General features: G+C 36.2%; 2 protein-coding genes across 5 annotated transcripts in view; both read right to left on the bottom strand.

Moving 5' to 3' along the window:
* Positions 1-167: 167 nt before the first annotated feature.
* tapt1a (transmembrane anterior posterior transformation 1a) lies at positions 168-14,413 on the bottom strand. Of its 3 annotated transcripts, XM_043257560.1 has the most exons (16): positions 14,195-14,324; positions 13,719-13,902; positions 12,762-12,910; positions 10,191-10,309; positions 9,297-9,329; positions 6,131-6,293; positions 5,829-5,964; positions 5,487-5,584; positions 5,287-5,356; positions 4,031-4,111; positions 3,433-3,542; positions 3,211-3,270; positions 2,996-3,064; positions 2,448-2,524; positions 1,922-2,085; positions 168-1,847 (listed from the first exon to the last, which is right to left on the bottom strand). In XM_043257560.1, exons 3-16 carry the CDS (start codon positions 12,870-12,872, stop codon positions 1,603-1,605), a joined length of 1,536 nt encoding a protein of 511 aa, XP_043113495.1. In that variant the 5' UTR covers positions 12,873-12,910; positions 13,719-13,902; positions 14,195-14,324; the 3' UTR covers positions 168-1,602. The 3 variants fall into 3 exon arrangements, with proteins under 3 accessions (XP_043113495.1, XP_043113493.1, XP_043113494.1); XM_043257558.1 differs by lacking the exon at positions 13,719-13,902 and having other exon boundaries at positions 14,195-14,413; XM_043257559.1 differs by lacking the exons at positions 9,297-9,329; positions 13,719-13,902 and having other exon boundaries at positions 14,195-14,413.
* A 1,252-nt stretch (positions 14,414-15,665) lies between these two features.
* The window catches only part of ldb2a (LIM domain binding 2a), a 46,056-nt gene continuing 44,005 nt past the window's right edge, over positions 15,666-17,716 (bottom strand). For both annotated transcript variants that reach the window (XM_043257902.1, XM_043257901.1), the window contains exon 9: positions 15,666-17,632. In XM_043257902.1, coding sequence (XP_043113837.1) covers positions 17,402-17,632 — 231 coding nt within the window. In that variant the 3' untranslated portion in view covers positions 15,666-17,401. The remainder of the gene's footprint in view (positions 17,633-17,716) is intronic.

Here is a 17,716-nt window from a genome sequence, read left to right as displayed (position 1 = left end):
GATACGTGGGCGCAGTTTAATACCACAGCATACCGTGGAGAATGCATTCTGACTGATAAAACTACAAGGTGCATAAAAACTGCAAACATACTTACAATATGACGACCAGTAACAAAACCAAAAACACCTTTCTGGATTATCTTGCATTAAATAAAACATATGGCACGTATTACAAAACAACTTTTATTTGCTGTCCCAAAAACAGGGATGGAATTACATAAAAACAAACTGGTTTTGTCTTCAACACTTACATATGAAACTACTTTTTAGCATTATGGAACATTTTAAAAACAGAAAATGAGAACACACTGTGAGGACAACTACCTGTGCAACCCTGTTCAGAATCATCTCTCCAAAAATAGTCATTCGATTTTTTTACAATGATATAAAACAAAATACAATACACTGAAATGCAAATTATTCACACTTCAGATCATGGCAGGAACACTTCTCAAACAACATTTTCAGTCAAAAGAGAATGACGCAATATCCATTTTCAAGTCACTTGTCATTTGGTGCCTCTGCACCTCATGACTATACTGGAGGTAAATTCTAGACATCAGATTGACATTCAACTTCTCCTCACCTTCCAAGCAATGCTATAAAACAGTATAAACATGACTGAACTATTAATTACTGTATAATAATTTAATTACATTTAAAACAACAAAAGATATTATATCAAACAATAGTCTCTCAGGATATGATTGGTCACAGATCATTTAAATTTAAAAATACACTAACAATGTGCATTCAAAAGCACTCATTTTGTTACACTTCATATGAAACGGTTATCTGCTCTTTCATAGCTGGTGTAAACTTTCATACTTAGAAACACAAAAATACACTGTACAGCTTAAGACAATGTGGTAAATCAGTGCAAAGTTAAGTCAGCTAGATTGGCACCATGTATATTATACAGAGCTCAATTATCAAGCAGCCTGGCGTTAGATTAACTAAACCTTCCCTTTCTGAGTCATGTGTTTTAAAGAAATGTATCTGTTACAATACAGACTTTAACTGAAGCCAATAATTCCTTTACAAGTTCTAAAAATAAATATTTCAAAGACAAATTAGTTCTAATGGCAGCATTATTGGCAGACCCGTTTAGCATGTTATTCTAAGCCAAAAGTGTGTGAATATATACAACGTTATCTATTTATATGCATCAGTTGTAAATTATTCATATGTTCAAGTGTTTGAAAATGTATTTAATTTATGCTTTTTAGTATCCACTTACAGATACAAGGTCCGGTTTATAAGAAGTTCATGCCTTATTTATTGTTCAAGATTTTCTGATAAAATTGAGACAAATATATCCTTAAGCAACATATGCTAGATCCTAAGTCATGTGATATGCCAGGCTGCCCGAGGGGGACTCCTTGTTTTGATCTGTAATGCTTCACGCACAAGATCTGCTTCCTTTGGTAGAAATTCCATAGAAATGAAAGCAGAGAGGATGGCGAAACGAGTAATTTTCCAGTTAAACAATAGCTACTTCTGAAGAACTCACTCGAAAGCCTTTGCAATTATTTCAGACTCGGAGTCCGAGTCTTCTCCACTTTCGTTCCTGAGCAGTTACTATGGTGATGGGGTCAAAGTTCACCCGATTCGGTTGCCGCATATTGTGAAGCGGTCGATCTCCAGCAGATCTTTATTGGTGGTTCTGTGTTTAAGTTCAGTAGACTGTGGCGTCTCGCTGCTGCTCTCCTCTGGTTTAGGAGGAGAATCTGGGGGCGGATCACTGGTCACCTCAGTTACAGGAGGTGGAGCCGGGGGAAAAGGCTTCGCTCTTGGGCTCGGCTGCTTGGTGATGGAGGTGGAGGGTCGCTGCACTTTAGGTTCAGCTAAAAAAAAGAAACAGAGTTTGAGAAACGGTGACAGAATGTATGAAATACTGAATAATCAAAACTGGTGTTACCTGAGGTTGGGGGGGATTTGGTTGGGTTTGCTTTCTTGGGAGTTTGTTTTGAGGTTTGAGCAGACTGTCTTTCAAACAGCTTCCCCTCCATGTTAGCTTCCTTTACGTAGCGACAGGATTTGCCCAGAATAACTATACTATTTAACACTTTCAGCGTTATCAACCTGCGAAATAAAAAAAAATGCATTTTAAAACTCACAACTAAAATCTTGGGTTGGGTAGGCTACTCGCAAAATGTTGCAGAAAATGTTACCAACTACTTTGGCTAATAAATTCCGGATAAAGATAATAATTAGGCATCCTTACAGAATAAAAGTAGCAATTTCATCAGAACAAAAATAAATAACAATTAGACCACAACCCTTTCCTTGCAATTTAATCATATTGCACTGCTACATGATTTAAAAACTATAGCAGTGCAACAATCTCTAATCAGCCTAAACTGCTCACAGAATGTTCACAGATGAGTGATGCGGTCAAAATCACACATTTTGCGATACCATGCACTTTGAGGTAATTCATTTACCCAAGATAAAAAAGGAGCAGACAGACAGATGACAGAGCACCCTGGATCTTCACAGAGCTCATCACCACTCGAATCAACTGATGGAGACAAAAACAAAACCGTATCTTCAGCATCACATATGCAATGTGTTACAATCTTAAATATATGATACATCAAACAACAATTTTTTGCTGGTATAATTCAAGATTGTTGTGTATGAATATATATATATAGTTTACAAATAAAAAATGGACTTTGTCCTATGGTGTGACATTTTGACGTCAACCAAATTTTCATTTTCAACTGAAATGCAACCTCTGTCCAACGTTATACATGTTATATGTTAATTTTATATGTTAATGTTATATAGACATCCAGTGCCTGGTGGGAAGTTACAAATAGCATAAGAGAAATTTATCAAATGTCAGAGATTATTATTACTTTTTAAAACATATTTGCTGTCACACCCTTGGACACATAGATATATATATATATATATAGCTTCAGACAGTATTTTTGGCTACATAGCAAATAAATCGTTAGTTAAATAAGGGAAAATATCTTCTCACCAGTACAGCAAGAGGCAAAGGAATGAAGCCCATCCTTCTTGCGACTGAATCGCTGTAGTCTGTGTAAGCCTGTCCGTGAATCAACCACATTTCCTAAGTATATTCTTTTTTTTTAACCGTTTTTGGCACATTACACCGTTTACAGATACTAGGGATAGATTTTTAAAGTATAAAAAAAAAAATGAGTACATACTACACACATCATTAAAACTTACATTCTGCTGTCGACTGCTGACAAGTTCAAAAGCCAAGCTGGCTTTATATTCACTGTAGACCTAAAGAAGGTGATGGAAAGGCAAAGTTCATATACGGTTCCTATATTTAGGGCTTTGTTAGTGCACTTCATGACCCCATCCAAAAAAAGGTCACCCTCAATGTGCATTTGTGGTTCTGAGGTGAATTATTTTGAAAATCAAGTACGAATTTGTGGCTCTCACATCAGCTGTGATGTCATTGAATTTAGTGATGAAAGCATGCTTGACGACGTCAACCGCAACTTCGGACATGATTACCATGAAGACGTCAGGAAGCAGCACCCAGAGGTGATCTACGAGAAATATCAATGCTATTAACAGACTAACCAAGCACTGCTAAAAATGGACTTATCCTCAGGCCATTCAAGTTGTAGATTAGTTTGTTTCTTCATCAGAACAATTTTGTAGAAAGCCAGCATTACATCACTTGCTCCCCTGCAGTGTATCAGTGTTGTCAGAATGAAACTGCAGATAAATCTGTAGATTAGTAATTATTTCAGATATTTGGCCTCTCCTACTGTTTTAAAGAAGAAACAGACTCATCTGCATATTGAATGGAAAGGATGAGGATAATACAAATTGATTTTTGGGTGAACTATTCCTCTAGGTAAGTACCACAATTACGAAACTGATTGGATCTTGGTTATATAAATGCCAAATATATAAAAGCTAGATACTAGATGCTACAATGAACCAACTACTAGTCTAAAAAGAAAACAGGCGGCAGTTTAAAATGCCTGCGTTTTCAATTAAGAGTTTTAATCAGAGTCTTAATTGAGACCTGAGTTCCAGGAAAACTGCTCCATATTCCTCAAGCACACGATGAGGAGCAAAACGTAATTGGTAAACCGCTCCTTGATATCTGTAAAACAGAAATATATAACCAACATATAAGCATATTCACAAAGCCCCCTCTCTCTCCAATCCCAACAAAATGTGAGGGGAAACGACGGTCAACAAAATAAAGCTTCCAGTTTGTAAGACTTCAAAGGATGCAAATCCGTATCATGCTTTCACCGTTTGCAGCAGGTTGTGTATGAATAGTAACTTGAGGAATTATTCCATCACAAAGGCTTGAATGGACGACCACAGGACTTAGTGCCCATTTAAAAGTGGGGAGAGAGTAAACAGCGGAAGGGAGAATAGGTGCTGATTACAGTATATCAGCATGTCTTTCATAAAGAAGATGGGCGCTGTAGAAAACAGGCACTCAAACGGCACCGCAGTCTGTCAGCATCTCACGGAGCGTTATCAGAAAGCTCTTGAGAGCTTTGATTAGCATTTCAAAAAGATGCTATAATGTTTGTGAGTCAGCCCACATGCAATGTTCAAGACTGCACCTTCACCTGCCTTGCGATCAAAGAGTCTCTAAGTGATTAAGATGACATACACCCTACTAGTTGCTTTGAATAACCGGAACTGAGGCACACTGCTGTAATATTCAAAGTGTATAAACCCACATTAAAAGCATGCTGTACTAACAAAAGGAAACAAACCACTACTTTTGGGATAATTGACTAAGTTTGGTAGTACAGTATTCTTTGCAGCACCTTAAATAACATGAATACAGTAAATCAATAGTACCATGACACATACAGTTTGGGCTCAGTAGGAATCTTTCATGCAGACTAGGGCTGAAAATGTAAAAACATTTAAACATTTTGAATATTACTGCAATTTAAAATAACAGTTTTAAAATGTTATTTATTTCCGAGTTTTCTGCAGCTATTACTCAAGTCTACAGTTTCAGAAATCATTCTAAAAGTGATGATTTTGATGTTTAAGAAACATTTAGGACTATCAATGCTGAAAACAGTTGCTGCTTAAAGTTTCTGTATAAAACAAAAGTATCCATTTTTATTTTATAATCACAATGATTCATTGATGAATATAAAGTTCCAGAGTATTTATTCTGTTCCAGAATCTGAAACCAAACCCTTTAAACAATAGTTCATATTAAATAAGAACAGTAATAGCATATGAAACATCTGCGTTGAGCCCAGTATAACTAGGAAGAATTTTGGCACTTTGACTCACCACTGTTGGACATCTGAAAGAGGTTGTTCTTCTCAAACTTCTTGAAAACACTTCCCTTGATTTCCACAAACTGAAACATGAACAAACGCAAGCCTATAAAACTGTGCACCATTTTTTTTAAATGTCTACAAAACAACTCCATGATTCTGACAATTCTGTTGTCTGCATATAAAATGTTTGTCTGCGTGTGCATTACTCACGTTGTTGGACATCATAATTGTGAGCAGAGATTTGTTGTGTGAGTTGAAGGCCACATTTAGTGTAGAGGCTTGGACCATGATGAGGATGGCATGCAGAACTGAGGCAAATACACATTGAGGAAAACAACTGTATTGAACTACTTTTGTCATTGATATTTAAAAAACTAAACAAAAAACTAAATCAAACGGGAAATTCTTACTTGACGACACATAAAAACAGGGCTGATGAAAAAACCCACCCCGACCTCAATATGGAAATAAAGAGCAATAATACCCACACTAAATTTTGACATATCTTATATTCTGAGCACTGCTGACTTTCTAGTATAACAAAATGGATACAGACATAGAAGACAGCCATGAAAAAATGGGGAATGACTCCAATGTGAGCTCTCTTCCGGGACTTTGGTTCAGTGGCCGTCCAATAGAGCGCGTCTAGAATGTCTTGTCCAAATGATGAGAAGAGACGGTCTGCCACCTGAGTGATGAAATGACAGACATTTACTGCACCCAAAATGTCACTACAGTGTCATCTAAACCTGTATGCTGCTTTATGCTATATGGACATGATGCATGAACATTGTTCTTATGTGTTTAACATATTTGAAACAAAACAAGAGTGGGTAAAAACACTGCTCCAGTACCTCCAGCATGTTGTAGATGATGTAGAGTTTGATGACAGACTGACCACGGATCAGGTGGTACATCATGGCGTAGTCGACGTAGTGCATCATGGAGTAACAAAGCACCATTATCAAACCTTTCAGCAGGTCACACACCTGAGCCGGCTGCAGGAACCGAGAGCCACTGATAAACACAAACACACAGACCGTTATTAAACAGACTTGAGAGTCAGAACAAGTTTAAGAAAAAGCTTAATGAGCACATTAATTATAAATAGCACTTATGAGTTTACAAAATGAGGCCAAATGCAATGATTCCACACATCAGCTTCAAAACACCACCGCACTGAAAGCACTGGCTTTCTTTCAAACCAGAAACGGACAGACGGGCATTTCTTCAACTACAGCCAAGGATCTAACACACTCTTTTTTTTGTATGAATGACAGAATAAAAATGGTCTTATTTGCTACTTTTCACAATTTTGTCCAGATTATTATATTCCCTTTGTCCAAGACCCAGATTTATATATTAAAAATTAAATGAATTAAAAATACATGATTAAACGGAGTGAAATATTCAATGTTTAAGTGTTACAATTATTTATATCATTTTTTTTTTCCTCTGAAAACTGGACATGCCAAAACTCCCACTTAAACAAAAGGAAGAAATCACAAGATCAAAGATACCCGTAGCTGGAGAAACACCCAGAGAAAACATCAAGGAACAACTCAAAACCCATGCAGATGTTTGATGTATGATCTTCATGTAGACAACAAGGAAAAAATAAATAAATAAATAAATAAAAACACAAGTTGAGCACTGACATCCATCACACCCTGCTTAGTTCACAGTTAAGACATTTTCAGCTGAAAACTAATGAACGGAAGGTATCAGATTTATTTGAGGAGCTGAGCTGTGATTCAGAGGTGTGCATAGATCCTGCATCTTGGGTGTGGGTGGGAAAGTAAAAAAGGAAAAACTAGACGGATGTTTCATTTTCACTTGAGGCATCACACTCCCACTCACGAGGAGGAATATATACAAACATCCTCAGAAAACAGCAAGACCTGAGAACTGGCAACAAAATGCTGAAAGAAGCGGAGCTTTTTTTGTCATGCAAAGATTATGGTTGTAAGACTCCCCCATAAACAAAAAAAGCATGGCATAAAAATAAATTAATAGTAAATGTAATTCTGCCAAAGTAATGCCAAAGAACACATGCACTACTGTTCAAAATGCTTTGGTATGCACTAAGGCTGCATTTTTTTTTTTTTAAATCAAATTACCATAAAAAATCTTTACTGTCAATTTAGATCAATTTTAAAGATCCTTGGTAAATAAGAGTAAAAAAAGATTTCTTTAATCTGTCTCTAAAATTTTGAGCAGTAGTGTAGTTTATGTACACAACAATGTTCGGTACGCATGTCTACCAAAAAGTCTGCCATTGTACAAGAAGTTTTATATATTATTACTTTCGGTATTCCTCATATTCCACTTTTTCTGAAATATGTATGTGTGTGTATATATATATATATATATATATATATATATATGTATATATATATATATATATGTGTATAAATGATGTTTTGATGCTATTTGATGTCTCGTGACAAACCGCTGTTCTAACGGCTGTGCAGAGTGAATGTGATCATGGTCATCCCTTCCTCTTTACTACTAGTGTTAACATAAAATAAACATGAATGAACATCTCATGAGTCATGTAATCATTACTCAGTGTTTCACTACGGAAAAACGTAAAAACAAAATGTCACATAGAATTTCATCTACCCGAGGCAAGACAGCTCATTAGTTTGCTAGAAAAGAGCATTTCCGAAATATCACTCTACACTCATTATATCATACTTTACCCATTAGCAGAGCCTTAATTGTGTAATGAAGGTTTAAACAAATCTGTTTCAATTTCAACAGCAAACAGAAATTTCATCATTTCAAAGTTATTTTAAAAACGGCATTACATGTAATTAACATGTTTGCACACAATTGTTTAAGTTGAGCGTTTTTTCCATGCTTACGAACCATCAAAACTCTATACATAGTATAAATATTTGTATAAAGTAACATAAATATAAGTAAACATTAGTGTAACTATCATTTAAAAACAAAAAAAAATAATTCTAAAACTAATAAATTCATACAAAGTGGCTCTGGCTCATATTCAAAGTTGGCAGCTGGGATATGAAATCTGGCTCTACGCAAGCGCATACTGATATTTGCCTTTCATCTGTGCCAGCTTCCGCTTGTGCTAAAGTGCCAGGCTTATGTGTAAGAAAGCTTTTGTCCTTCATATCCTTGACTCATGTTGAAGGAATGAGATGCAGAATGATTTTAATTCTGCAACGAACTGTCCTGAAAGGCTACTGCGATATTACTTGCAAGGATCTTATTCATTATGAAGGGGTCCTAAAGGTAACAGTAAATTAGATCAAGATTTTAGCAAAACATGAGTGTGATGTGTAAGCTCTTCAATTACATTTAAATGGGAATATTTCTGCACATAATCTCCTGAAGCTGGAAATGTGACCATGAGGTATTAATAAAATATTTAAGTGTAGCTATGGATCTTAGGATTCAGTTAAACCTCTTTGCAGTTTGATTAAAGCGAAGGGAAAAGCCGCTATGACTTAGGAGATCCTCACCAAACACACCAGACTAGAAAAAAAATAAAAACTGTTTTCCTGTAGAAACAGTATAAACCAGCCTGTTGTGGTTTGCTGGTCTTGGATGGTGACCAAGCTAGTCTAGTCTGATTTTTTGACAGCTGGTTAGGCTGAGAAAGCAATCAACAAGCTACAGTTAATCAGCTTAAACTAGCTAACTTAATTCTGCAAACCATCTTATGCTGGTTTAAACTTTTTTTTTCCTAGCAGGATGGCGTGTCATTTCACACTTTTGTCACACAGGCCCCAGAAAAGTCAAACAAAACAAACACTGCTAGCCACAAAAATGACACTTAACAGTTTAAAATGAAACCTCTTCACTCGCCAGCAGCTTAGAGTTAAAATTAAAACTACTGCTCCATCATATTGCAAGCTAGCTAAAAGTGAGTTATCTCTGCCAGCAACATTTTCACTCTGCTACAGTGACATGCTCCTTATATAAAACATATGGATCAAACAGAATGAAGGATGGGATTGTTTGCAACTGTGAAGGCAGGCGTCCTACCTGCTTCGTCTGCAATAAGGGCAAACATTAGCACTGATGGGAGGAGGGAGAGGCACACATTAGGCATTATACTGTACTCTGATATGAAGAAAAAGTCAATAATAACACACTTGTTCACTGTGATCGAACCTGTCATAATTAAAGCACAATGAGAAGATTTATTCAAATTTATTTTACTGGTCACAATCGTATTGTAAAACGATTTACAACGCATCTCAACTATTATGTGGACCCTATTAAACGAATACAGTAGCCAAATACACACTCCACTCTTTTCTTGCGGCTTTGCTACTGAAGTCAAGCATATACTGCCTTCTTTAACACTTTAATTGTTGATTGTCAGTTTGCATGACAGCACCCCAGCGAGATCTTAGGGAAGATTGAATGACAAACTATATTTTTTTACGTTTGTGAAGTGTATGTTTCTAACAACTAAATGAGCGTTTTAGTTTCAGCTAAACGTGTTATGACATTTTAATGTTCAGGTTGAAGTTATATTGCACAAACTCATGAACGATGACAGAGTCGAGTGCCACAAGTAAGCTGTGGTTTTTCCTTGCTGTGATCATAATGTGACAGAAACACTACGTTGAGCACTGTGTAGATAAGCTAGTATCAACATATTTAACTAAACGTCTTTTTTTTTCTCCTTTGTAATAAAAAACAGTGTGCACTGTATTTGAATCAAACTTTCAGCTGTAAGACGACATTTAGTTCTAATTAAATTACAGTTAGATTGCCTTTTCCGAAAGTCATTTTCTAACATAAAACGTTTTACTGTATTTTTGCCACATTTGTGAGCATAAAAAGTGAGCAAAAATAAAATAAAAAAATACCCCCAAATTCTGAATGCCATTTTTGAGAGAGATATATTTGTTGAGCATTATGTGTTACCCAAGGCCGCAGCAGGGTATCGTCAACAACCTCAGAAAAGCCAGTAAAGTTCTCAGGGGCAGCAGGGTGAACACGTACAGAAAGGCATCCAGACACAGGAAGATCCCGAAGATCATCAACTGCAGAGAAACACAAACAGACACATCAGCACCTGCGCACTGATATGCAATATGTAAAGCAGAAATGCATTTGTTTTTCATTGTGTTCGGTCGAGTCATACAGAAATAACTGTGACATCATGTTAAGAAAGCCCTCGGCCCTGAATCCTGATGCTTCACATGCTAGAGCGCACCGAGGCGTGTAATGTGTTGAAGGAGATTTTGAATATGTCTGCCAGCAGTCAGTAACCTTAAAATATTTTTCATCTTTAGGAGCCACTCCTCCGTTTCAGAGGAACACTATTAAGAACAAATTAAAACGTTAACATGCACCGCAAGCAACCGGCTCTTTAAAGTCTAAGACGAGTGTGAATTCTTGAGGACAATTTTTTTTTACCGGCAGCTATAAAACAAAGAGAGCTTGTTAGGAGACAAACACAAACCACTAGAACCCTCTCAACAAAGGACAAAGAAAATAAAAGGCAGTGGAAGATAAATCAAGACAGGGTTTAACAATGACGAGCTTCTCTGAATCCCCTGTAGTTCAGATAAGAGCTTGTAAAGGCAATATTGTAATAGAAATTTCCATCTAAATTCCATCTAGCTATTTCCCCCCGTAACATTTATAGTTTTTGCACACAAACACACACAAAAAATTCAACATTCTTTGCAATAATAGCAGAAATCACACTATGAATGTTACTGTGTCCAATAAAAATGTATCAACAGTTAAGCATTGGTTGGTATACTTTATTATTATTATTTTATTTATGTTTGTATGCATCTGAAACAAAACATATTTACACTCGATGCTTTTTGCATAATAAGATAAATAATAATAAATTAATAATACACTTCCTTTGTTGAAATCCATTTCAACAAGTAATCAAAAGTGACAGCTAAGAATGCAATATTACAAAATAAAAAGCTGTTCTTTTTAAACTTTCTATTTGCTAAAGAGTGCAGCCGTTTAGTTTGCAAAGCATAAAAATACGCACAAATAAAGCAAAATCAAAGTACAGCTGGACCTGTAATATAGAGCTCTGTAAGGTGAGGAAAACGTGAGCCCTACCTGCTCAGAGTGAACACATGGGCTGAAAGAAATCATTCTCAATCAACGTGGAAATCTATTAGGTGTGCAGCACAACTTTTTAACCGACTGGATGGTATTTCCAGAAAAAGCATGCAAAAAATGTAGGATACTAAAGCCGTTTCTGGCTTGTTTGGTGTTTAGTCCATCTGTACTGAACAGGAATTACTAGCTCCAGACCTGGCCTTTCACCTGTGCATTGCAAACATAATGAACAAACTGTTTCCAGGTCAGCACCGAACCCTGGTCTCACTGCTGTTCAGAGAGTTTGTTGAGGTCTTTCTAGGGATTGAGGGGCGGAGCACTTTCAGGGTCACAGAGCCGTCTTTGTGTACGCATACCTCAGCTGTCAACACAAACCTGAGAGTGATCCTGAGGACTCCAGCTCAATGGAAAATTGAGACAAATGCAGACATACTGCCCATTATACAGATCATTACCATCGCATTAGTATTTTAAGAGTTATAAAGTAACTTTAGAAATATTAGAAAGCAAAAAGCACATACTTTACAATCTTAGTAGTTTTTCAATAGCTCAATATCTCCATCTAGTGGCACAAAACAATTCAACACCTTTAGAGGAAAAGTGAGGAACAAGAATATTTGGCAGATTCATGCTCTTTCCTCTGAAATACTATTTTAATAACATCTAAAACTACACTGAAATTAGAGCATTTTGGTCTATAATAATATAATATTTTATAATAATAGATATATAATAATATCTTGACTTCTAATGTAAAATAATGTGACTAATAAGGACTTACGAATAATCTATACGTTCATTTAACATATGCACGGATAAACTTAAAAATAAAAGTCAGGCATATGATCAGTTAGGGACCAAAAATATATAAAAAGTAAAAAATCTCAAAAAAATATTCCATATTTAGTATTTTGTTGTTATTTAAATAATAAAAGCACATTACTAATGTATTACACGAATTATACACAAAAAGCATGCTCCAGAACTGCTTTAAGAAGGTTTTGAGCTATGTATTATTACTATGAATTAGATTATTACTAATATATTGTGTACCCTCAAACTCTCTTTTATGAGTTGAAGTGGGGAAAAAAAGAAAAAATGAACATATTGGCCAAAAAAAAAAAAAAAAAAAAAAAAAAAAATCAGCAACATGTCAGCCATCGTCAGCCCTGATTTCTAAATAATAGCATCGATCAGAGAAAAAGCCATTTCGGTTCACCTCTTTTCACATAGGTCACTTTTCCGGTTAGAAAATACTGAAATCTGTTTAAAAACAATAAATAAATAATAGTCATAATAAAAATCACGTGTGACGTATGACCGTATTTTAAGGTGAAGTTTACAATTTGTGTTCCTTTAGGTTACAGGGTACAAGGCAGCGAGCATTGAGGGACGTACCCTCTCCAGCTCTCTGGGGATCCTCATGCAGGTGTACACCCTTTCCCTCCGCTCTGTGTACTTGGCCTCATTGTGCTCCAGGAAGTAACCCCTGGTGAGCTCTGCACACATGAACCTCAGCAGAGACGGCTCGTCGGAGTCGCCCGATTCTGTGCGGTAGAGAGAGAAAAAGGGTTTAATGATATTAAACAATTATGCAAAAAAAAAAACCACATCACCAAACATCACCATATAGCCATAATTCAAAAACTGTAAATCTCAACTTATTAATTCTGGAGGATTTGGAGGATGACTGCATTTCTAAAAAAAGTGGAGTGTTCCTTTAAAATTATCAACAGCAACAATTTACAATGTCAAGTTTGGTGGTGAAAGTCCAGCTGACAGGCTGTCAACTGAGTTTGCTCCGTTTGACCATTTATCATACACACAAATAATTTGCATGGGAACTTATGATGACAAATACTAGATATTACACATAAACAGATAATGTAGTTCTATGCAGTGTTTGGTGTTTTGAGCGAATTTCTGTCATGTTTTAAGTGCTTTCTTCAATTACGTTTCCACCACTTGCAAAAATAAATGTTGACCTACAACAGTAACTCTAAATGATGATTCTATTTGGTAAAAAAACCTTCAACACAAAATAATAATGTTCAAAATCACTGTTATGTCAATACTCATCTTAACTTGACTCAGACGTCCCGAACTTGGATACATCAGTGCATAGAACTTATGTTTGGTGAAAGAATTATTTATTTGACACAGAAATGTAAAAAAAAAATCCTGAAGCAGGTTGCCTGAAGTTTGTGTGTGTGTGTGTGTGTGTGTGTGTGTGTGTGTGTGTATGCATATGCAGCCTATGAGTTGTGGATAGAAAAGTGCCTTGCACACTTGTATCCTGCAGTACATTTTGACAGATATAAATAAAACGTTTTGCTAGTTTTTCCACCGCAGTACCTTTTGATTTACGGTAAGTACTAGATAGGAGAACAGCTAGAGGTCAGCTTTTAAGTGCACATCTCTCTCTGGATGTGTTCCTAACACCATGTTTGGACCAGGACCAGAACCAGGCAGGCTGTTTAAGAGAAAACGACACCTCGGATGACCTACTCAGGCTTCCCATGAGCACTTCAGACCAGACCTAGAGACAACAAGCGTATTGATTTCTGATGTTTAAAATGAGCACAACAACATTCATGCGCCCTGCAAACGGCTATGTAACAAAAGAGCGCGGCGTAAGTGTAAGACTTGTTTCAAAGACTGATTAGCAAGAACGCTAAGTTATCAGAATATTAGCCAAAACGTAACTTTAAACAACTCAGATGTGGCCACATTAAAGAGAGTGACGCGTGCATTCATAATCCCAGGTAAGTTAAACTTGAAGCCACGTTGGAAGCAAAGACGAAGGTCAGTTGTCAGATGCTCGAGCTCACCTGAATGCTCGTGCTGCTCGTCTTTAACGGCGGGCTTCTGATAACATCCGAGAGTTTCCGTCATTTTCGCCGCCGGCCCAGAGATGTCTGTCTTCCTCGATATGGCTGCAGCAGCCCGAGGACACTTTACCCCTTTGTGATCGTCATTTTCGGGATCTTTTTCATCTGACACCCCGCCACACAGCGAATCCGCCATCTTCGCTGTGGCGTCATCACACCACACACGTGATATTGATAAACAGAACAATGTTGAGAAAATACAAGATGCAGCATAGAACTACACGATTAATGATATAAATGATGTACACGCATGACCTAGAAATACTGAATTTGAAGTATTTTCTTTTTGCAAAATATATATTATATATTGCATACTAGGATATATACGTATATTCTAACTGAATGTAAAAAAGCATAAATTGAATGTATATATATGTGTAATAATGTATAATATGTGTGTGTGTGTGTGTGTATGTATATATATATATATATATATATATATATATATATATATATATATATATATATATATGTATATATATGTGTTATATATATATATATATATATATATAAAAAAAAATATATATATATATATATATATATATATATATATATATATATATATATATATATATATATATAATAAAAACCAATAACACAAAGCACAAAATACACAAGTGCCTAAAACCTTTAACAGTACCGTAGTACTTTGCAGGTAGGTTTCTTGAAACACCTTGGAGATGTTCCCACAGTTCTTCTTGATTTAGTCTATCTCACTTTGTTCTGTTTCTTCGTGTCATTCCAGACAGACTGAAGGATTTTGAGATCAGATCTCTTTGTTCATCACTGTTGTCAGACTCCTTGTGCAAACAAAAACCTGGATTATTACAATGAAATGTAAACTGATATGTTCTACTGACACACTTACAGCAAAAGATAGAAAAAAAAAACAGACTTAAAACCATTGGCCACCACGGTATATATAACACATAACCTAGGGAGTATCACTTTAGAATAGGTAACACTTGTTAACTATTAACTACGCCTTTTCTCTCCATACATTCTTAATTTGATGCTTATTAATCAATTAATAATTAATATCAAGTAGTTGTTAAGTATATGTATTGGGAAGGACTATAGATGTAGAATAAGGTCATGTAGATCAAGGCATTAATATGTGCTTAATTAGTACTAATAAATGGCTAATATTATACTATGCATGCTAATAAGCAAAAGGTGTAATCGTAAAATAAAATGCTACTATATAAGCTAAATATACAAAATAATACAAACAAGAAATGCATAATACAAAACATCTAAATATACAAAATAATACAAGCAAGAAATGCATAAGACAAAACATCTAAATATACAAAATAATACAAGCAAGAAATGCATCCTACTGAACCCAGGGTGGCGCCATCGAGACTTGAAACGTACAAAGCCAAACTTGAGCAAGAGGGCAAAAATATTAGGGCTAAAGGTTTTGTAAGCACAATTTATTGGCACACAAAATGGCAAAGCATACATACAAGACTTTGGATATGACACAAAAAACAGCTCTGCTAAATATTTTACAAACTGTGCAGAGTTTCAGTAATACAAGGTTTAAACAGTGGGTGGCTGATATTGTGTCTTGTCATTTTGTTGGTTTTGGAAATATCTTAGGTTTTGCGATAATATTCAGGAAATATGTTTTATAATGACAAAACACAGAAACAAAGATAAAAAAATATTTGGCTGTTTGTCATCATTATCATTACTGTAATATTCTTTTCAATCATTAAAGCACACCACAACTCTTAAAGGGCCTTTAAGAAACCTGTGGACAGTATATGAAAAAATGTAGTGAAAACAAAACGTCTCTAACTACAGAAATGACATAAAGCTGTAAAGCTGATCACATGATTTGCTAGAAGGGCATTCACTGCATTTTTTTAGAGCGATGATTGTTTTCCTGTTAAAAGTAGGGTGAAGCTAGACACGATGGATGTCATGTAAACTCATACAAAGCTAATGAACAGAATATTTGTGAGTGATTTTACAGTAAGCTATATTTAATGTTGTCATTTCTCAGTATGGTGTTCATTCCTGAGTATGAAATCTGTTATTATCAGATAAAAAAAGAAAAGTCAAACAACACGTAAACGTCAAAACAGCTGCCGTTTACATCAAGGTCTGATGACTTCAGATGAAGCAGAATGCATTTTTATTGTTAAAGTCACAAACCTGGTTACTGTGCTTCCAAACTGATAACCAAGGTCCATCATGACCTTGAAATTCTGGAAATAAGCATGTTAGCGATTTCGAAATGTCATGCAGAAGCAGAAACATATCATATTCCTTTATGAAAATAAGTCAATACAGGGAAAGAGGCGAAAGATGGACAAATATACTTTTCATATGTGCTTGCCTGTCCATAAATAAACTCCTAAACTTGATGGTAGTACAAGGAGAATACAGAAAAATCACAATTGATCGAAATAACACATTGACTCAAAAATCAAATAGGATTTTTTTGAATTAAAGTACAATCTGTAAATGGCAACTGGCAATGTTATTTTTTTTCAATGCAAGCTGTCTTTATTAATACAGTCAGTTGTGTTGAAGGAACACAAGGCGGTTCACTTTTAATTGAAAGCAGAGAGAAAAAGACAATAGCCAAATGAATTTCCAATAAAAATGCAAATGTTCAGGGATTGGTCTCAGTGGATGCCTCTCTGCAGTTCCAGTCTCCAGTGAGAAGACAGTCAACATGACCGTCTCTTCAGCGATTGGTTGATCTCGAGTGTGGTTGCCAGCTGGAGTCGCTATGGAGATGTGTGAACTGTGAGACAGGTAGTTTTTTTTTGTTTTTTTTTACATTGATTATTGGGCTAAAGTTGTCCCAAATTCAGGTCTGTTCATTCAGATTGCTCACTCAGCCTCGACAAAATCAAGTTTCTCCGAAAGTAAGATTTCTCGCGATGCTTTAAAGCCTAGCTAGATGATCTCGAAAAAATCCAGTGAGCAAATATTGCTGCCAAAGTTTGGTCTGTGTAGTTCTTAAACGTTACCCGAAATAAGAAGCGGAACCATCAGTTTCTGGTGAAAATGGATGACATCATTGACACCATGACATGGGATTTACATCATTGAGGGTAAAAAGTGAGGTCAGAGAGAAGAAACAACCCTGGTGGTTGAGCTGAGCATTGCGCGTGTTGTCTCCTACTGAGAGGGCTGCGAGGCCGTACTCTCTGGCTTGCTGTCTTGTCCTGTGGGCGGCTTGCTGTTCCAGGGGCCGTTGTTGCCGAGCGCCGGCGAGCTTGTGAAGTCGTCGTCATCGTCCAGGCCGTTGGTGGCGTCGTATTGTGTGTTTTCTAGCCGAGTGATCAGACGCTCGTCCTCATCTCCAAACTCCCCGCCCATCAGAGTGGGCTCACCTACCACCATCACATCCTGAAAGGCATACAGCAAGCAATATAAGGCGGGGTTCATATACATGAAAACACTTTGGGTGCAGATGAAGAGAAAAGCAACCGG

This window comes from Puntigrus tetrazona, chromosome 14 (assembly GCF_018831695.1).
Source record: "Puntigrus tetrazona isolate hp1 chromosome 14, ASM1883169v1, whole genome shotgun sequence".
NCBI lineage: Eukaryota > Metazoa > Chordata > Actinopteri > Cypriniformes > Cyprinidae > Puntigrus > Puntigrus tetrazona.
Note: the sequence above shows the minus strand (reverse complement) of the source record. Positions and strands in the feature narration are given on the sequence as shown.